The 22575-nt window shown below is 35.5% G+C and overlaps 1 protein-coding gene across 3 annotated transcripts in view; it reads left to right on the forward strand.

Annotated features, from left to right (window-relative positions):
* Window positions 1-4753: 4753 nt before the first annotated feature.
* LOC127833644 (GTPase-activating protein skywalker-like) overlaps window positions 4754-22575 on the forward strand; it is a 73867-nt gene continuing 56045 nt past the window's right edge. For all 3 annotated transcript variants that reach the window (XM_052359032.1, XM_052359035.1, XM_052359033.1), the window contains exons 1-2: window positions 4754-4824; window positions 20903-22367. In XM_052359032.1, the coding sequence (XP_052214992.1) occupies window positions 21026-22367 (1342 nt within the window). In that variant the 5' untranslated portion in view covers window positions 4754-4824; window positions 20903-21025. The remainder of the gene's footprint in view (window positions 4825-20902; window positions 22368-22575) is intronic.

Below are 22575 nucleotides of genomic sequence, written 5' to 3' on the forward strand. Positions count from 1 at the left end.
TTCACTTCTACGTTTTTCAATGTTTGCGAAGTTTTTTGTATTTTTTTCATTGTGTTCAACATGCTGTGCACGCGCTCTTAGTATTATTCCATTGAGATGTGTATGATAAATTTCATCTAATATTTGTTTTTTTAACGTTATTTCATTTTCAATGTCGGTGGTATCGTTTGTGTTTGTTTGATGCAATTGTTTTTCAAGGGTTTCAATGGTTTTGATGGCTTCAGTTTCAAGTTTGTGTGTTTCTTTTTGTTTAAATGATGTGTATCTAATTGTTGTGTTACGTATATTTCCTTTAATTACTTCCCATAAGGTATTTGGGTTTGCATCTTTATTATTTTGAACAGTATTTAATATTTCCTGTTTTATTTGTGTTTGATATTGTGTATCTAATAAGATGCTGTTGTTAATTTTAAAGTATCCTGGGCCTCTTTCAGGTTGTATATTGTGCAGTTTAAGTTCAACTAGAGAGTGGTCAGTCATAAATCCTGGTTTTATGTTACACGTGTCAATAATGTTGCAAAGAGACTCAGATATTAAAAAATAGTCTAATCTACAAAATATTGTTGGTTTTGTGTTTGAGTGCCAGGTGAATTTGCTTTCGTTTGGATATATTGTACGCCAGATGTCTATCATATTGTAGTTTTCAATTATGTTATTTAAAATGTTTCTATTTTTAGGATGAGTATAAAGGTTGCCCTTCTTTTTATCTAATCATGGGTTAAGAACAGTATTGAAATCACCGCCGACTATAATGTTTTTATCTTGATTATTGTTTATAAAGGATTGTAATGTTTCGTAAAAAGTGGAATCATCTATGTTAGGGCCGTAAACGTTGATTAATGTTAATTGTGTTTCGTGTATTTTGATATCTATACTCGCTTGTCTGCCAATTATTATTTCGTTAAAATTATCGACTGTGATCCCAATATTATTTTTTATCAGAAAGGCCACGCCTTGTTTATTAGAATGTTGACCACTAAGATAGATGTCTCCGTCCCATTCATCTTTTAAGGTTTGTGTTAAAGTATGTGTCAAGTGACTTTCTTGTAATAGGATTATACTATATTTTTTTCGTCTAACCATTTGAAGATTTTTATGCGTTTGTCTTTATAATTTAGCCCTTTTACATTTAAAGTACATATCTTAATCATTTAAAGAAGTGGAGGGTGATGTAAATGATAATTTGTGTATGCTTGTCCAGTTGGTCCCTATTTTAAAAAATGCCCAGTTGGTTTCTAGTATAAGACATAAGATATCATTACATACAAACGAAAAAAGAAAACAAAAAATATGGATACAAACAGCTGAATAGTCCATAAAAAAAAGAAGCAAACAGAAATAATCACAAAAGTGATAAGAAAACAACAATAAACGATTTGTCTCCAATAGAGACATACATAAGCGCACTTCCGTACACTGGAAATGCACAAAATAATTGAAATAGTGATCTGAGTATAAAATTATATATATAACATCGTAGATTGTATATTAACTTATAATAATAATAATATACCAATACAAAAAACGACTAAATTGTGTGTGGAGGGTGGTTCGGTGCGTGTGGGTGTGTGTGTGTTTGTGTGTGTGTGCGCGCGTGTGTTATGCGCCTGTGTTGTGCATGTTCGTGGAAAGGAGTGTGCGCGCCGGTTCAGTTTATGTGTGTGAATGCGCGCGTGTGTGTGTGCGCGTGTGTGTGTGTGTTTGTGTATGGTTTGTGTGTGCGCGGCTGCGTGTGTGTGCGTGCACGTATTCGTGTGTGCGTGCTCGTGTGTGTGTGTGTGTGTGTGTGTGTGTGTGTGTGTGTGTGTGTGTGTGTGTGTGTGTGTGTGTGTGTGTGTGTGTGTGTGTGTGTGTGTGTGTGTGTGTGTGTGTGTGTGTGTGTGTGTGTGTGTGTGTGTGTGTGTGTGTGTGTGTGTGTGTGTGTGTGTGTGTGTGTGTGTGTGTGTTGTGTGTGTGTGTGTGTGTGTGTGTGTGTGTGTGTGTGTGTGTGTGTGTGTGTGTGTGTGTGTGTGTGTGTGTGTGTGTGTGGTGTGTGTGTGTGTGTGTGTGTGTGTGTGTGTGTGTGTGTGTGTGTGTGTATGTGTGTGTGTGTGTGTGTGTGTGTGTGTGTGTGTGTGTGTGTGTGTGTGTGTGTGTGTGTGTGTGTGTGTGTGTGTGTGTGTGTGTGTGTGTGTGTGTGTGTGTGTGTGTGCGCGCACGAGCGCTCGCGTATGTGTATGTGTGCGTGTGCTGGTTGTGTAAAACGCGTGTGTGCGGGTGCGCGTGTGTATGTGTGTGTTTGTCTGCGGTTGAGTGCGCGCGTATGTTCGTGTGTGTTTGTAAGCGTGTATGTGAGTGTATGTGTGTATACATGCATGTGTTCTGTCTTATTATTTTGCACTGTGTGTACCTGTATCTCGTAAAAAAAACGTTGTAATAATTGATAAGCTTAGGTTACAATAATGACTATAACATGACTATTACCATGACAAAATATGTATTCTTATACAAACATGTTGTGCTATTATTTGTCTAGAGGTTCACGACAGTTAAAAAGAACCTATGCACCTACTGTATTTGAAAATCATCTATTGATTATATATGTATATCTTCATTTATTGTTAAACACAATTAATGCAATCAGTACACGTTTTAATAAACTGTTGTCTGCGAAACGTTTAACAAATATCAACATTACACGATATGTGCTAAGATCAAAGACATATACACGAAAACATTCGTATGTCCGTCGCATTGTCGATCTGAAATATACGAAAAACGAAACCTACTTAGATCGACTGACGGACATTCCCACGTTTTTTGTTTGATAAGCAAACGTTTTTTAAGCATTTTGTACCTATAAAATGTAACTCTAGTATTTTCATTTTTACTGTATCTGGTCTGCAGTTAATCTAGTTCCGAAAACAAAATGAACTAGAGATACCACCAGATGTGTTTTTACTCATATAACAAAATTATGAGCGTCTTACTCTCAATAAATATTTTAATTTTTATTAACAAAAAAGATTACAAAAATGTGTTGCCCTATTTGGAAAGAATTTAATTGGCAACATAAGTGATGTGGAGTTGTAGAGCAAATACAATATACTGAAAATTAAACAAATTATATAAAACACATATTTTCTGTATTTTCTATAACACATATATTCTACGGACCGCATGCTATATACAATGTACATAAATATAGAAGTAGATACATATCCTCGTTTCACAGCTCATGAGCCACATAAAAAAGCGCACTTCCATACACTGGAAATACACAAAATAAAAAGTTTATATAAAGCTCCGTAGATTGTATGTAACTTATAATAGTAGTAATATAACAGTAAGAACTACAAAATTGTGTGGGGTAGTTCGGCGCGCGTGTGTTTGTGCGTGTGTGTGTGCGCATGTTGCGCGAGTATGTAATGTGCGTGTGTTGTGCATGTACGTGTAAGGGGGTGTGTGCGCGAGTTCGTGCATGTGTGTGTATGCGCGTGTGTGTGAATGTATGTGCGTGTGTGTGCGCGTGTGTGTATGTGTGCGTGTGTACGTGCGTGCGTGTGCGCGAGCGTGCATGTAAACAAACAAAATGTAAATTTAAGATTAAACTGTAAAACTGGAAACATATATATCTAGATTTGGCTTCACTTATTACTAATAAATAATAATAGCAAGACAATAAACATTTTGAAAACACATCTGCGATAGAGGCGCAAACGCATTCTATTCAAGGGAGACCATGACCCCATTGTATTAAGAGCGTTTACTGGTATGCCTGTGACACCATCTGCATGCACATTTGTAGATAAGATTATCACGATAAGATGACATGCGTCACTTTCTCACGTGACTAAATCTCGTCGCCGGGCGAATTTCCGGGTATTTATATATATTTGGCTTCGCATACGTGTTGGAGTTTCATTCAAACAACCTTAATTATTTAAATGTTGCTATACTGCATTTCTGTGTTTACAAATGAAACTTAATTAGTGTAGCGATAAAATAGAAACTAGGCTAAATGTTATTTAAATGATGTGTATAGACAGGGACATATACAAACAAATAATATTATAGGTCCCTGATTTAAAGTTAATGTAAATTCAAGACATGTGCAATTGGTCCGCAATCTTATTATAATAAATCTTTACTTTCGCTCCATAACTATCGATGTAAGAATAGTTTAGAAGCGTCTGATTTGAGATGATTTTATTGAGGCTGTTTTGACAGTTTCCGCAAAGCAAGAATGAATACGATTTTTGTTTTAAACAGTTGTAATTGACTTCTATGAAGAAAAAAACCGATTAATCCGAATGAGAAAAACAACGCTGAATCATCTTTTTATCTACCAATCATATATAGTTGCATTCATATGGAAAAGGTTTATACGGTATCTGATTTTGAAAGGATTTGAGGTGTGACGGCTTTCAATTTACCAACGAATATTGCTTTTTTCCTCCAAAATCTAGCCCTTTGCAGAAAAAGTCTATTGATGTACATATACCATTCGATTTATCCATTGTATTTAATCGGACCGGATTTAAACTACATTTGTCAATTTTTCAAAATAAAATAATAAAAGACTACAAACTTACAGTATGCTGTTGTTACAGATAGAGCTAAGGTAAAAAATTGTTTCGTTATCATTTTAATTCTTACAACGGTGGGACTCTGTTAAATAGGACGTATTACGTAAGTAAGACTTGAACTTAACACATTGTTATTTTTTTAATTAGTGTTTTGTAACCGTTGAGTTTTCTTCATGTGACCTTGACACATCTTGTGCTTCCGGTCATTTGAGCATTATAGACTCAAGATTTTTTGTGATTTAACGAAATGTTACAGGTAAATTAACGTTTTAATATTGCACAATTGACAAACAGATAGAAAATTAATGTTACATTAATAGTAAGCCGAGCTAAAGTTTTAATGATAACAGAAACAAAATAAGTTAGCTTTTTTAAAATGCCAAGAAATGCAACTTCCGTTAAACTGTCAGTACAGAGTTCGAAATTTGCAAGAGCCATCGCCCCTGAAGTGTTTGCTGGGCCTATAAACGTATAGAAAAAATACTGCCTTTTCTTAATTATATTTTTTTAACAATTATAGGCTACTGAAATAACCATGATAGTTTATATCCACACGTAGTTGCAATAATCAAACTCCCAGCTATTGACCCTCCGGGCCACTGGGAGTTGCAAACTGCTTACGGCATTTTCCATGTCAAGTCTCCCACCCGAAATCTGGGCAGTACTTTAAGCGGTAATATTAGCTACATAAAGTATTTTCTGCCGTAAATAAATACAAACAGATCATATATATATCACTAATGCGCAAATTAAAACAACTTGCATGATGTGGTGTGCTCGCATAAAAATGATCTTAATCCAAAGTTTCAAACACATCAGTGGTTTAGGAAAATGTGTAAGTTTTTGCAAAGGAAAGGCCAAATATTCTGAAAATTCCGAATTCGAAAATACGCTATAGATTATCTCCGGAATCCCCAGCAAGATAGATCAGGGGTCTCGCGAGTGGGCAAGGTGGACAATTATTATTAGGGAATATTAATTTTGCACAATAATTTCATGAAGGCGAAGTAACATCTCTCCTTTAAATGATATCCTTTGTGCCAGACATTTACTGATTAAAATCAATTTGATGTGGAAAATTGGACAAAGGAGGTTTCTCAGCCATAACTTGCCCCATTATCTGGTCATGCAAAGTTGAACATTCAAAAGAACAGTCTGGAGCTTTTAGACTTCTAAAAATTATTCATAGATGATGCCTTGATTAATTTCCTTGTGCTGGCTACAAATAACTATGCTTAAGCAAAGTTAAATGGCCCATTATAAAAACAATACTCTAGAATGATCAAATGGGAAGAGGTAACCTAGCATTGGCAATAAATATGGGGCTCATTTAACCTAGCATTGGCAATAAATATGGGGCTCATTTACAGGTCAGACTTGGAATCCCTGCTGTAGAATGAGATTAAACTGAATTTTCAATTTAAAACAAATATTTTTAACAAAATATGAATTTGATTTAATGTTGAAATCCTTAAAATTAACAAGGAAGTAAGATTCTGAACATTACTGGTTTGTTACAATTGAAGTTTATTTGATATACCTGTTCAGGATAAAAATAATTAAAAGTACCATCATTATCAACAATCAATGAGATATAAGAAACATGTAGGTTTTATACACTTAACATGTCTTATTGTATAAAACAAGTGAAGAGTTGATTGAACGCTGAACAGAAACCACTTTTCCTTTAAGTTGCCGCAAAATATACATTTTGTACGTAAAACTAAGATCTGTGACGCAAATGTACCATTTATCCAAACGATGTTACCAATTCTCCCTACATGTATATTGGCTTTAGGGAGAAGTGACTTCTCCCAAAATGTTGAGCCTAGCTAGACACCTGTAGAGCTCGTGTCTAATCAACCAATCATAATACACCGACTTTCTACTGAACCTCAGTAAGATAGATCGAATCGTCAATTCACATATTCGACTTTCAGTTTGGTAATGATTTTTTATAAACTTTTTGTTTTGAGCATTTATCCACAAACAACATGCAAATTGATACCGATGGTAACAGGTATTGTGTTTGTAACGCTGTTTTAGGTTGATTGAATTCGAATTATAGACAAACTTGAGACCTCTTATTTTGACATTGAATTTGGTTTAATCAAGAAGAACGATGAGCTGTACGTATGTACCCATAAAAGCTGACTAAAAAATCTCACTATGCAAACTTGATATTAAAAGTAAACCCACTAATCTATGGCTAGTAGAAATTGTGTTGGGCTCTTGCATTTTAGAGAAAAATCATCAGGGCTTACTATGCCATTCGCCAAATTAGCCAATGGATACAACTTGACCTATTTGGCTAAAGAAAAATTAAATTGTATTTGGCTACAACTTTTTATGCCCCCGTCTGTCTGTCTTTCCTTCACACTTTGCGTATAGGTTTCAGCGTTTAGGTTTCGAAAAATGCTCATAACTTCTATGTCCCGTCAGAGAGCAACTTGATATTTGGCATGCATGTGTATCTCATATAGCTGCACATTTTGAGTGGTGAAAGATCAAGGTCATCCTCCAAGGTCAAAGGTGAAACAAACAAATTCAAGGGAAGAAATAAGCTTCAAAGGGAGATAATTATCTGTACTTGCCAAATGATAAAAAACAATTAATAAATCAAAGCGGGGCAGTAGGGGGCATTGTGTTTCTGACAAACACATCTCTTGTTCTTTATTAAAACTTATAAAATAGCCTAAAATAGAAGAATTTTGCCATAGCAAGCAGGGGTGTAAAACATACATGCCAGACGTCCCGATCTCAGCGGGACAGTCCCGCTTTTGGGCCCTTTGTCCCGGCGTCCCGTTATGAGACGATTTGTCCCGACATTCGTAAAAAACGATGTAAGGACTATAGGTTCCCAATAAAATTCGCTATTCAAGCTCTGTTTCGCTAACACTTACCACCGCTAATCCCTTTATTGCCCCCAATTAACAATCCGATTCTACTTCTTGTGTGTACCAGTGTTGTTTATGACACCTTATCAGCGGCTAATTATTGATTTTATCAGGCATTTACACCATGGTGGTCTTCAAGATAGTGGTCGCTTATTGCTATCGATAGTTGTATTATAATGAAATAAATGTTGAAAATGTGTTTGTTTTTGTCTTTGTTTGAAACGGTTTAAACAATAATTGTTTTGTAAAATTAACTCTACGTCATTAATGAGTCTTTTACATTCAATGTTTAGTTCCAAAATAGCGGGATAATCTGAATGTGCAATTTACCAAAATCGCAACAAACAGTCCAATAAGTGATACCGTCTCAAGCTGATGTAACTGTTCGGTAGATAGTTTACTGTAACCCGTAATTTCAGTGTACTGGATAGCCTCCCCTGCTTTAATGTTTGCCATTGAAAGTAATATAATGAGTATTGTTGTCGTAATGTTCCAGATTTTGTACTCTAAAAAGATGAATATTATCTTCGTTGTTTGCTATTGTCTTATTTAATAAAACTGTTATTGTTATGTTTTAGATTTCATGCTTCATATCAGATGTTTTATGTCTTGAATAAAAGTTTCAAGAGTTTTTGTTAGTACTATACTGACTACAGTAGAGGTGGAATGATAGATCGTTTTAGGTGTCCTGCTTTCTGGTCAAATGTCCCGACAATTTTTTTGGAATGTCCCGCTTTGGACATAAAAAATTCTGGCATGTATGGTGTAAAATATTGCTTAAAGGCCACCAGAGTACAAAATGAGGCAGTGTTTTTTTTCCTCCATTTTTGGAATGGGGCCCTGGCCCATTGAATTGGGAAAACTAGCGACGTTTTGACTAAATTGGGAAATTATAATTTTGCTTTTATGATGTAAATTCTTGTTAGAGTAAATTTACTGAATAACATGATTATAACTTTCCATAATTCATTTACAAGTCAAATTTTGGTTATTTTTCATCAAATTGCATCATTGAGAATTAAATAAAAAAGATGCCCAAAAATGACTCTGGATTGTGATTTTTTAAACTCTATTTGGGAAAAATATATACCGGCACTTTTGGCATTGGGAATGGGGCCCTTTTTCGGCCCAAAAATAAGCTGTAAAAACACAGTGTGAGGTCGCCCATACTTGTTTTGTGGTTGCCCCTATATTTTTTTAAGTAAAATAAGTTGTGTATTATTATTTTTTGTTTTAAGCAATCAGTTGTTTACTTAACTACACTGCAGGTCCATTGGTCGCAGTGCTTTCCACAGGATTTTTGTCAGGCGCCCCGGGGCTGCTAGGGGTGGTTCTGGGTGTCCCCTCCCGACGTTTTTTTTTTTTTAAATTTAACGTGTCAATTCACGTTCTGTGGTGCGTTATAACTCAAAGAAAAACAGCGTCAAAAGACGTCATTTGGTGCGCTATGAACTCTTCAAAAAAATCCCCCAGTCATTTAAAAATATATTTTTTTAATTTGTTTAATTTTTTTAAAACTTTCCCGCACAGATAGTAAAGTCCCGACTCGAACGATTCCCCAATACATCCGTTTCAACCCGACTCTATTTTATACTTACTACTTTTCAAGTTTCTATTTATTACCCGATAATCCCGTTTATTCCGTTTTTATCAATCTCTTTCTGGTAAATATTTACAATAAAAGCTCTCAATTATTTCTTTAACACAAACCTTGCCATTTTTTAAGTGACTATTTATAGATTTGATGAAATATTGCCTCTAAATATGCGTCAATCCCGTGACCTGTTGTGTGCTTGTTAAAACGCTCAATACACACACGTTTGTATGCAAATGACGCGATGTTGTACATGCTGCATGATTTTCGCGCTCTTTTTTATTGAGAAAAAGATTCGACACAAAATAAATTTGCACTGCTAATTTGAAGCAAAAATATTTTAACGTTGCGGTAACATTTACATTCGGAAGTGTGTTTCGGATTAACGCGTTAACATCGACTTACGGGATGGGTTTCGGATTACAAATTTAATTATTCCCATTTGAGATTTCAACAAATATTAACCGTTGCGTTATAAATTCAACGATAATTTGTTTAAACACTTTACGAGTCGAATAAATGTTTTGACGGAATTATGCATGAAATTCACATTGTCCACGAGGATCACGGCCGGTTGCCATCATCAGTCTTCTAACTATCGATTATCTGATGAAACATTTACAAGTGTGCGTAATTAATTCAACGAAAATTTGTTAAAGCGCATTAGTGTCGAATAAATGTCAGAAAAACGAGGTGAATCAGTTCAATAAAATTAATGGACATGTTGAAATATACATCAGGGATCATATTTTTTCGGTTTTGTCGGTCCTATTGTAAAAATACGGAGCTTCATTGGGGATCGAACCCACGACCTCCAGAGTGGTAGTCAGACACTCTAACCGCGTCGCTGAAAAGCTAGCTCAAAAGCAAGGCTGTTGGAAGTGACCTTAAATCACTACACTCGTCTGATAAAACATCACACGAAACAACAATGAAATACCAAATGATAAAACCAGTTGAGAAAACTCGTTCCGTTTAAAAAAAATGCCTAAGGGAATTTTACTTGTACATGTATTATACCACCTTCATGAATGGCAAAATCAATGGTATATATTTTAACGTAATTTGTCATGATTTCGGATACACATTTTCGGATACTTTTCCCCATTTATATCCGGACCGATTGATGTTGCGGGAAAATATGATCCCTGATATACATGTACTGGAATTAAATTGTTATCACATAATTGTAACCGGGAGTCATTTGCACAACTTACTCGCTAAAATAATTAATTGTTTAACACTTTTTAATTAATTTCTCGTTTTAATTATGATTCATAGGTAACACTTGTTTACAGTAAAAAGGTGTGATGATGATGCCCGAAACCGTTTTTAATGTTCTGTACTGTACTAATTACCGGTTTTATATTACTCAAATGGTACAACTTCTTGCTAATCAAGCTGCGAAAAACTCTTACTTCATGCCCGACGTCAATCAAAAATAATGGTCGATAGTTAACCCCGCCATTATAAGCATTCGCGTAACCGATTGGACGATGAACTTCACAGTTTGACGACTAGAAAGTTACCAGATACATCCTTGTCAGCATTTAAATGACTGTGTAATGTGGCTGGAATAATCGATACGCGTGTCATGCTATTCTCTTATAAGTGGATTAACCATTACCCCATGTGGTGTTTATGGCGATTACTTGTGAAAGTAGGTACCGAGTGCTCTTTTAAAACAGGGAATATTGATACACTGATAGAGAAACCTTGATTTTTTTGGACAATATCCACTTTATTTTACTGAAAAATACACTGATCGGAAAATGGCCTGGGGAAACCCCTGATGGGTCGTGATCGTGATATAGCTTGCGATGTGCATAGTTGTACATGTTAGCACATCATTTGTTTATAGTTGGGTTTGGTGAATTTACGTAGTGTTCTGGAATAGTTGGATTACATAATTTGAAGGAAAATCTGGCTTTGTTGAAAGAAAACAAGTTTCATTTTGGATATTTTTTACCCCGTCTTATAAGAAGGTCAATGCAAAATATGGCAAAATTTACTCAGAAGTGGGGGCCCCGTCTTATGTCAATCCGTCGTATAATTGAAGAAATACGGTATCATTTATTACAACACCTCTATTGACTGTTTAAATGAACTACAACTACATTATATTATCAAATCAATTTAGTTTAATATTTCAAATGGCAATTATGGCACATAGTCATACAAACATGTAACAATTTAAAGTCCCAAAAGCGTATCAGATTTTTACTACACAAAAAGACACAGTTGCAAATGCGAGCGGGTTACAGTTATTTTACACCCCTGGCAAGGTGAATTTGGCTAAAGAAATTTTTGAGCCATGGGAAACCCTGATCATATATCCTCAGTGGTTGAATTAAAGTATACCTTTAAATAGAATTTTGCCACATACAATCGCCTTGTTGCATGTTTGCTCTGGGTTCATTAACCCAGAAGTTTACTATGTGCATATAGTGTTAATAGACATTTTTAACCCCCTCCCCCCCTGTCACAAACTGTCACACATTTGGACCCCCACCCCCTAAAGTATGTCACACATTCGAACCATTTTTGTAATGAACACCTAATTTAAATTTAAGCTAATCATAACACACTTCACTATTAAACTGTATTTACATATAAAATTTCCACTTAAAAGAACCTAAAATCACAATATTAAAATGACTTTAATAGTAGAAAAGTCAATTGTCAAAAGTTTTCACAGTTATTCATAATTGAAGCAGTAACGCAGTCTAGATTGAATTTGAAAACAAAAATTGCAAACATTCGACTTGACAATTACCGGTATGTATAATACATGTCATATATCGGCTGCTTTTTTATTTACAATAGGCGGCGTCAAGCTTTAGATAATCTTCCTATTACGCAATAATTTTTACACAGGATACATTATGTATCGTGTGTAAAAATTATTAAAATTTATGCAGCGGACAGCATAGAAATAATACTTCCGGCATGGCAAAAGCAAGGCTATGCATAAAACAAGGCTTTTCAACAGCATACTACAGTACAGTCAATTTTGACTCCTCCAAATTAATAACCATGCATCATTTTGATGCAAATATCACCATGAAAATAACATATACTGTATTTTATATTCAGCAAAATGTTGTTAATCTTAAGCAAGCAAGTTATACAAAGAAACATTTGCATAGCAATCAACACATACATGTATCCAGTAACAAATTATCTAGACTTCAGTATTTTGACCCCTGATCATTTTATTTGACATTTTAAAATTTCAACCACCGGGTCTTTGACATTCAGTTTTCCAAAGCTATTGAAATTGGCGGAGTCACGGTGGACAGTTTGATTTTTTAGTGGAAAATCACCGAGATTTTATGTGATTCGTTACGCCACTGTTGTGCGAGAGCAAGATAATCTTTGTGGTGATTCCCCGCAATTTTGTGGTGATTCGCCACGATTCGCTGTGATCGCCAATTCATGCATATAAATCAAATCATATCGATAAATGTATACATACCGCTTTTCTAATGTTCACAATTATTCGATAATCCAAAATAATTACAACATCACTTACAAACAAATAATCGTAAACATTTATGACGATAAATATGTTTAAGAAATTCATAAACACAACCATATGCATGCCTACGCTATTTTTCAGAAGTGTTAAAGGGGCCTTTTCACAGATTTTGGCATGTTTTGAAGTTTGTCATTAAATGCTTTATATTGATAAATGTAAACATTAAATTTTAAAAGCTCCAGTTAAAAATTAAAAAATATTTTTTTTTAAAGGAAAAAAAAGTAGCCAGCAGCAGGGCTCGAACCAGTGACCCCCGGAATCCTGAAGTAAAAACGCATTAGCCAACTGAGCTATCCTGCCAAGCATACATAAGATGTGTATTTTATACGTTATATAGGCAATCTTCGTAGTTTCACAAATTTAAATTACAATAACAAAACTCTCCAAATTATTCAATAGTTTCGCGTTGCAACGCTTTATAAATTTTATTTCCCCCACTATAGTAGTGGGGGACATATTGTTTTTGCCCTGTCTGTTGGTCTGTTGGTTGGTTGGTTTGCGCCAACTTTAACATTTGCAATAACTTTTGCAATATTGAAGATAGCAACTTGATATTTGGCATGCATGTGTACCTCATGGAGCTGCACATTTTGAGTGGTGAAAGGTCAAGGTCAGCCTTCAAGGTCAAAGGTCAAATATATGGGTCAAAATCGCTCATTTAATGTACACTTTTGCAGTATTTCAATATTCAAGATAGCAACTTGATATTTGGCATGCATGTGTATCTCATGGAGCTGCATATTTTGATTGGTGAAAGGTCAAGGTCATCCTTCAAGGTCAGAAGTCAAAATTATGTGGACAAAAAAGCTCATTTTATGAGTACTTTTGCAATATTGAAGATAGCAACTTGATATTTGGCATGCATGTGTATCTCATGGAGCTGCACATTTTGAGTGGCGAAAGGTCAAGGTCAAGGTCATCCTTCAAGGTCAGAGGTCAAATATATGTGGCCCAAATCGCTTATTTTATGAATACTTTTGCAATATTGAAGATAGCAACTTGATATTTGGCATGCATGTGTATCTCATGGAGCTGCATGTTTTGAGTGGTGAAAGGTCAAGGTCAAGGTCATCCTTCAAGGTCAAATATATGGGTCAAAATTGCTTATGTTATGTCACTTCTGCAATATTGAAACTAGCAATTTTATATTTGAAATGCATGTGTATCTCATGGAGCTGCACATTTTGAGTGGTGAAGGGTCAAGGTCATCCTTCAAGGTCAAACGTCATATAGGGGGACATTGTGTTTCTCAAACACATCTTGTTAGGTTTTTAAATCGTCATATATTAGACCATGGCAAATGTTCAGTAATACTATTTTCTCACAAATATCATAACTAAACCGAAAATTTGCGAATCTGAAACAACTTTTTTAAATGTTGTCAATTTACCAAAGCGTGAAAAGATCCCTTTAAGAGTACTGTGCATTATGGGACACAGCTTTCATTGGACGAGTGAATTTAAATTAAGATTGAATGCAATACCATCATGTACAAAAAAAGTTTTATTGCGACATACGCATGTAAAAAACGTGTTTCCTGGGGACTTTCTGATAACAGGTATAAATGAAAGTGGATATTTGTTAACAGTTACAGTGCGTTAGCATGTAAATAAATCGTCTGGATTATTTCATTTTTTTTTTACACGTACTGCTCTAATAGGGAATACATGTAATAAACACTGACTCGCGAGTTTTTCACACCTTTATTGACATTACACAACAGATCAACACCAATAAGCTGTCGAAGGTCGTTATAACTCTAAGCGATTAAAATCGGTTGAACGGGCGGATAAAGCAATGAAGCTGTGATCGTCGCCATCTTTGTACCTGATTGCCGAAGGTCAGATTTCCAGTTTGCAAAGTCATTTTTAGCGTGGCTGTTTTCGCAAAAAACCCGAGCTATTGTCATAGCCAGCTTGTCTGACGTCCGCCGTAGGCGTCGTGCTACAACCTTAACATTGGCTCTAAAATCAAAGTGCTTCCACCTACAACTTTGAAACTTCATATGTAGATGCACCTTGATGAGTTCTACATGCCACACCCATTTTTGGGTCACTAGGTCAAAGGTCAAGGTCACTGTGACCTCTAATATCAAACTTTAACATAGGCTCTAAAATCAAAGTGCTTCCACCTACAACTTTGAAACTTCATCTGTAGTTGCACCTTGATGAGTTCTACATGCCACACCAATTTTTGGTTCACTAGGTCAAAGGTCAAGGTCACTGTGACCTCTAATATAAAACTTTAACAGAACCCCTAATATTGCCTCTAAATTCAAAGTGCTTCCACCTACAACTTTGAAACTTCATTTGTAGATGCACCTTGATGAGTTCTACACCCATTTTGAGTCACTAGGTTAAAGGTCAAGGTCACTGTGAGCTCTAAAAAAAAAAAAAAAAAAAATTCTGACAAGCTTTCGCAGCCAAGCGTGGCACCCGTTATGCGGTGCTCTTGTTTGCCAATTCCCAATGGGCCGAATATTTATTATTTCAGTTATTTACAATGTATCCTAGTTTGCGGAATGCATATTTCCGATTCCCATGTTGCGGAATTCTTTTATTTGGCTACTTTTTTATGTGAGAAAAAAGTATGTGTAACGTTAGTGCAAATGTTACATGAAAGTGTAACCGTCAACGCAAATCACGAAAAAAGGTGATTAACGGCGGTTCAAAGTGATTCGCGCATATTGCCTTACAGCAAGATACATCGCGCGACGGTCACCGTGGAATCACCGAGACATCACCCAAATTTTCTTGTCGCAAGGAATCAACGCGATTTGTCATGTTGCAATGATCGCGGTGATGCGAGAATCCTGGCAAAATCACTGTTCGCGTAGTGTAGAATGAATTAGGTCTAGGGACCGACAATGTATTAATGGTCCGAAATAAATCAACAGAAACTTTGCCTCTTAGTTTACATTCCAAAGTTCAGCCTTGTTTTAAAATGCAAGTAAAGCTCATGTGTCAAAAAAAGCTCTTTTATGCCAGCATGGCTTTTTCCCCTCCTTAAGCAAGGGCTTTCTATTATAGACCCCTTCCCCTAAGACAATTTATTTAAAATGATGCAATTTTCCCCAAATTTTACATTTACTTTGATAATTTTTTCCCCCAAAATGGAAGACCAGGCCCTTCCCCAAAAGCCCTGTGCCACTTGTTATGTGCAGGGGTCTTGCTAGTGGGTGAAGTGGGCGATTTGCTCGCCAAGGGAATATTTTTGTCGCTAATTAATTTCATGAAGGCGACATAACTTCTCCACCTTTTAATTATTTGTTTGTGCCACACATTGACCATTAAAATCAATTTGATGTGGAGAATTGGACACAGGAGAATTCTCAGCCAGAAGTTGCCCCATTTACAGGTCATGCAAAGTTGAACATTAAAATGCGCAGGCGGGAGCTATTAGAGTTCTTAAAATTTTTCATAGGTGAAGCCTTGCTTAATTGCCTTATGCTGGCTACCAGTAACTATACTTCAGCAAAGTTAAATGGCCCATTAAAACAATACAAAGGAATGATCAAATGCGAAGAGTTAACCTAGCACTGGCAATAAATATAGGGCTCATTTACAGGTAAGATTTGGAATCTGTGCTGTAAAATGAGATTTTAAATGAATTTTAATGTTTTTAAATTGTAGCACAATATAAATTCGATTTAATCTTGATTTTCTTAAAATTTACAAGGAAGTAAGAAGATTATGAATATTACTGGTTTTGTTAAAATTGAAGTTTTGTTTGATACACCTGTACAGGAAAAATAAAATAAAATGTACCAGAATAATTTACAATCAATTACAAATAAGAAAAATGTAGGTTTTATACACTTGACATCTCTTATTATAAATGAAATGCAGCCTTTTGAATTCCATCACCCATTTCAGCCTCTATTATTGAAATAGCATATCAGTTATCACATAAATAGCATGTTAAGTGTTAAATATATTACTTAAAGTCAGTTAAATACATCAATAACAAAAATAAACACTTAAGTGTGTGTTTTTATTTGTAAATGTTGTCCCCCAAAGTGTGAAATATGAGTTGTTTCTGATTAATGATAATTGGCACGGTTTAATGAGGGGTATAAGACAAGTAAAGAGTTGATTGAAAGCTGAAAGGAAATACTTCTCCTTTAATTTGCCACAAAATACATGTAAAATGAAGACCTATGACGCAACTGTACAGAAGTGACATCTCCTGAAATTTTCAGCTAAGCTTGACCCCTGGATGCAAAAGTACCATTTCTCCCTGAAAAGTTGCCACTTCTCCCTATTTTGGTCTTTGGGAGAAGTGACTTCTCCCTAAATTTTGAACCTAGCTAGACCCTTGATGTGAATTGAAACTTTACCTATTAAAAAATAAATAATTACATGATTATAAATAAACAATTATAATAAAACAAATCAATATGGTTAAGTAAGCTTAATGATGTCTATTCAGTGTGTGCGTTTGGAATACAAGTAAAGCACATGTCTGAAAGTGCTCTTTTATGCCATGTGTTATGTTATTTTGAATTAAAACTTTACCTATATGCAAATAAATCATTTCAAAATAATAACTGGTCAGATAAAAAAAATCAATAGTGTTAAGTAAGATTTCAATGCAGTGTGTACCTATCAAAGTGGAAAACTGATGCTGTGATATCCCAGATAATCTCTCAGTTTCACACAAGTTGCTTTTCTTCACAACAAAAGTATCATTAATGATCAGATCATCTGATAGCAAACAATGTCATTGGGACACGTTTGCACTGGCCAAATCTGCTCCAGTAAATAACTGTCATAAACTGGCTACACGATAGAGCTGCTTTTGTCAATAACAACCTGTATTGAAAAACAACATTTTTTATGTGATAATAGGGATGAACCACGGGGGCCCTGTATTGCACTTGGAGTGGGTGTGATTAAGGTCACTGTTACCAGTGATTTTTCCCCAAAATTACAGCCTTTTACAGACTGCTTCCCAATGGCAAAAAGGAGCATTTTTCCCCAAAAATCTGACCAAAATTTCCCAAAAAGATTTAGAACTTTTCCAATAAACTTAGTAATTGGATTATTGAGTTAATTATACAGGGATATAATTCTGTAATACTTAATACCATAAATTACAAAATTCAGTTAAATATTCACGTTTAAACAATTAGAATACTGTTATTATGCCCCCCTTCCAAGAAGAGGGGGTATATTGTTTTGCACATATCGGGGCAGATGGTTTCCGGATGATAACTCAAGAACGCTTAGGCCTAGGATCATGAAACTTCATACTGTAGGTACATTGATCATGACTGGCAGATGACCCCTATTGATTTTCAGGTCACTAGGTCAAAGGTCAAGGTCACAGTGACTTGAAATAGTAAAATGGTTTCCGGATGATGACTCAAGATTCAAGTCAAGAATGCTTACGCCTAGGATCATGAAACTTCATAGGAACATTGATCATGACTGGCAGATGACTCCTATTGATTTTCAGGTCACAAGGTCAAAGGTCAAGGTCACAGTGACGCGAAACAGTAAAATGGTTTCCGGATGATAACTCAAGAATGCTTACGCCTAGGATCATGAAACTTCATAGTAGTATTGATCATGACCCGCAGATGACCCCTATTGATTTTCAGGTCACTAGGTCAAAGGTCAAATCACAGTGATTCGAAACAGTAAAATGGTTTCCGGATGATAACTCAAGAATGATTTGGCCTAGGATCATGAAACTTCATAGGAACATTGATAATGACTGGCAGATGACCCCTATTGATTTTCAGGTCACTAGGTCAAAGGTCAAGGTCACAGTGACTCAAAATAGTTTAATGGTTTCCGGATGATAACTCAAGAATGCTTACGCCGAGAATCATGAAACTTCATAGGAACATTGATCATGACTGGCAGATGACCCCTAATAATTTTCATATCACTAGGTCAAAGGTCAAGGTCACAGTGATCTAAACAGTAAAATGGTTTCCTGATGATAACTCAAGAATAATTAGGCCTAGGATCATGAAACTTCATAGGTTCTTTGATCATGACTGGCAGATGACCCCTATCGATTTTCAGGTCACTAGGTCAAAGGTCAAGGTCACAGTGACAAAAACGTATTCACACAATGGCTGCCACTACAACTGACAGCCCATATGGGGGGCATGCATGTTTTATTTACTATATAGCCTTGCATCATGCATAGGATAGTGTACAAGTAGTACTGCTTTGTTAGTTGTTAAATATTATATGTTAAAGAAAAAAAGAAACATTAAATGGGTGGATTTGGTTAGCTGTATCGGGTGGAGGAGGCTGAATATGTCCCGAAATTAGTCAGTGAAAACCAAGATTTTGTCAGGGTAAAGTCAGTGAAAAGTCAGGGAATTTTATTTCATCAGGTTGGTGGCAACCCTGATAAACTACATAGCAACTTCATATTTGGCTTACTGGGGGGCATTGTGTTTCTCAAAGAAATCTTGCTTATAATCGTATTAATAATGTTTCATTTTTCAAATTGCATGGTTTATTTAGCTATTTGCCTCAATCCAAAAGGCAAAGGCTGTAAAATATAAAGCTAAAAAAATAACAGGTTACTAATTATTGAAAAAAGGTTAAAGGGGCCTTTTCACAGATTTTGGAATTTTTTTAACTTATTCATTAAATGCTTTATATTGATAAATGTAAACATTAGATCGTAAAAGCTCCAGTAAAAAATCAAGAAAAAAAATAAAAAAAGTAAAAGAACATTGCCCGGAGCAGGTTTCGAACCAGTGACCCCTGGAGTCCTGCCAGAGTCCTGAAGTAAAAACGCTCTAGCCTACTGAGCTATTCCGCTGAGTACACATTCTTGACGTATTTTATACCTTATATAAGCAATCTTCGTAGTTTCACAAAATTTAACGACAAAAACAGAACTCTCCAAATTATTCAATCGTTTCGCGTTGCAACGCTTTATAATTTTTAGGTTTTAAAATCGTCAAAAGATGTATATAGTGGCTATATTAGAGCATGGTTAATGTTCAGTATTACTGTTTCCTCACAAATATCATAACTAAAACGAAAAATTACGAATCTGAAACAACTTTTTTCAATTTTGTCAATTTACCAAAGCATGAAAAGATCCCTTTAAGCTCTCAAGACAGATATGGCTATTGTAAATCAAGCTTATACACAATGAACCTCAACTTCATTTTGGTTTGCCTATGAGGCACATTAGGTTAAGATCAACTATTAAAATCACAGTTTGTAAATCAAGGCTTATATGTGTCTGAGGGATTTCAATTGAAGCAGAATCCTGTTGATGCAAGCATTTTGCAATTTCCTCACACTTTTGAATCCTCTGCAAATAATCCTACATTGTACTTGCATTATTTTGATGCAGATGTTACCATCAAGCTACATGTAAATCAATTATCAATTTTATACAACAAACATTCTGTTAAATTGCATAGTATTTCACTAAAATGCATACTAAGAAACATTTGCTGAGAATTTAACTTGTAAGCACAAACGAAATAACACTGCTTCATTATTTTGACCCCTGAGAATTGCATCTGACCCCTAAAATTTATTTTCAAGCATGGGGTCATTTTACTCACGTCATTGAAATTCTATTGAAATCCCTGTGTCACGTAAGATAGTTTTCAAATTACAAGACACTTTGCAGTTTGGTTTACACATAAAAACAGAAAATATGACAAGTACAGGAAATTTATTCATGTCCTGTGACTTTAAGTATTATTAAATACGTTTAAAGAGTGAACACTGCAGTGCCTTCAGCGCTTTGATTATACTTAAATTTTATTTCGGAGCAAATCTCATTAAAAGGATATTCAGTGTACAAGAAACATCACTCTTGCTTCCACTTTTCAGCGCCCTCACACTACTTTGGGGGAAGGGGTCCGCAGCCCTTAGGAGGGGGAATTTTCGCGGCGTTTCCCTTTATGGGGGATTTTTTTACTTACTCTCTCATTATTACATTTGTACATGTTTGCACTAAATTCATTGCATTTTTCATAATTTAGTATGTTTGAAAAGATTAGATTGAAATAGAATTGAGATATAATAATCATGAGATGAGACACATCTTTCTATTAAAAAAAAAATAAATATTCGGCGGCAAATTTGATAGATTGAGGGCCCTGCTTTTCGAGAGATTTTTTTGTATGATATTTTATTAAATTTAAATTAGTAATGTGCATATCTTGCACACTATCAAAGGACTGTCAATGTTAAAACTAGGAGAGTGAAGTGCACACCAACCATAACTTCTGGTTTGACTATTTCATAAGTTAGCATACATGTACATGTATCTTAGCTTTAATAGGAGTTTTATTTTTCAGAGGCTTTTAATAACCTGAGACGATGGTGCCAAAGACAGAGTCTCTACAAATCATTACAGAAAGCTGCAGCAATACTCACAGAATAAAATGTGAATAAAATGTGAAAATGTACAATTATTGAGAATGAATTGCGCTTCAGGAAAAAATGAGAAGCGGCCAAGCAAAAAGGGGAAAAGACCTTCGAAGAAGCGAAAGGGCAATGGTGATGAGACTGAGGATTTAGAAGGTGAGAAAAGGGAATCGGTAAGAGAGCCTGACGAAGAGACAAAGACCAGTGAAGTTGACAGGAGAATTAGTGAGCGCAGAAAGGATAATAGAGAAACACATGGCCATATGGAGCATGCTAGCACCACAGATAAGAGTACCATTGATACAACATCACCAAAGAATACAGTTGTTGATGAGACAATACCAAAGAGATCACATATTGATCAAAATGAGCTGGTTGAGTCAAAAATTGGACCTGAGTGTGATCCTATAACTTTTATTTGTACCACTGATAGGGATACTGATGAACAGAAAATGTTTAGTCCTGTAATTACGTTTGGAGAAATCGGAGAATCAACAGATTTCATAGATGGTGAGGAACCTGCTTTAGAAACAATTGAAGATCAGACAATTGATAAATCAACGTGTGTTGTTGATTGTGTGGAAGTCCATGAGAAATTGGACTTCGTAAAAGAGGTTGAGAAAGATGAAGGTCTGGAAGTAATAGAGACTTCCAATGAAGATAACAATAATGACAATCAGTACAGAGAAGTGATTGTTAAAGATAGCAAAAAGTTGGATGAAAGTTCAAATGCTGTAACAATTAAAGACACAAAACGTAGAGTTAGTGAAGGAGAAAGTGATGATGAGGATGGTGCAATTTATATAAAAATGAGACAACATGTAGATATTCTAAATACAGATAATTTGCACAGTATTAACAATCATGCAGAAATATACAATCACCAAACAGACACTGTAAATGCAACTGTGAAAGATGGTCTAAACTCAGAGAATACAGACAAATCCACAAATGAAACTTGCGAGCAAAAGTGGCAATCAAAGGATAAGAGACTTTCTGACATTGCAGAAACAAAGGCAGATTTTGAGGATGCTAAATGCGAAAGTGAAAGTGAAAATGAAGACGAAAAAAAAGAGCATGAAGTTATTCATGAGATTGAGACAAATGAAGAGCTTCCCTTCAGTCGACACGTAGACAGATCGGCAATTGCTAGAGTTCTGATAGAACACGCCGAACACATTAATGAAGGACATGATGTCGAAGTGGGAGAAGAAATAATTGTGCAATATCTAATAAAGATGGACCGGAAACGCTTGAAGAAGGTTCTAAGGCCAGCAGCATGGTCGTTGAACCACAAGATACGGAAAGTGCTGTGGTATAAGATGTGTCATTACCTGTACAGGGCCGATGACAGTGACATATATGCGGAATACGTGCGGGAACTTTTTCCTAAAGGTAGTCACATGTTTTTAAGGGCCAATAATTACATTCATGCATTGAGAAATCAAAATTCCAGGCACTTGTTTTTGGTGGAGTCTTTCATGCCATTTGTTTACCAAAAATAAGAGAAAATACCTTTTTGCAATTATTAATGTTTTATCTCTACCTTTTTAAAACTTTCCCTTGGGGGACCATGGTCTTGTGATAGGATGCCGCTCAGACC

The sequence above is a fragment of the Dreissena polymorpha genome, chromosome 6, assembly GCF_020536995.1.
Source record: "Dreissena polymorpha isolate Duluth1 chromosome 6, UMN_Dpol_1.0, whole genome shotgun sequence".
Lineage (NCBI taxonomy): Eukaryota > Metazoa > Mollusca > Bivalvia > Myida > Dreissenidae > Dreissena > Dreissena polymorpha.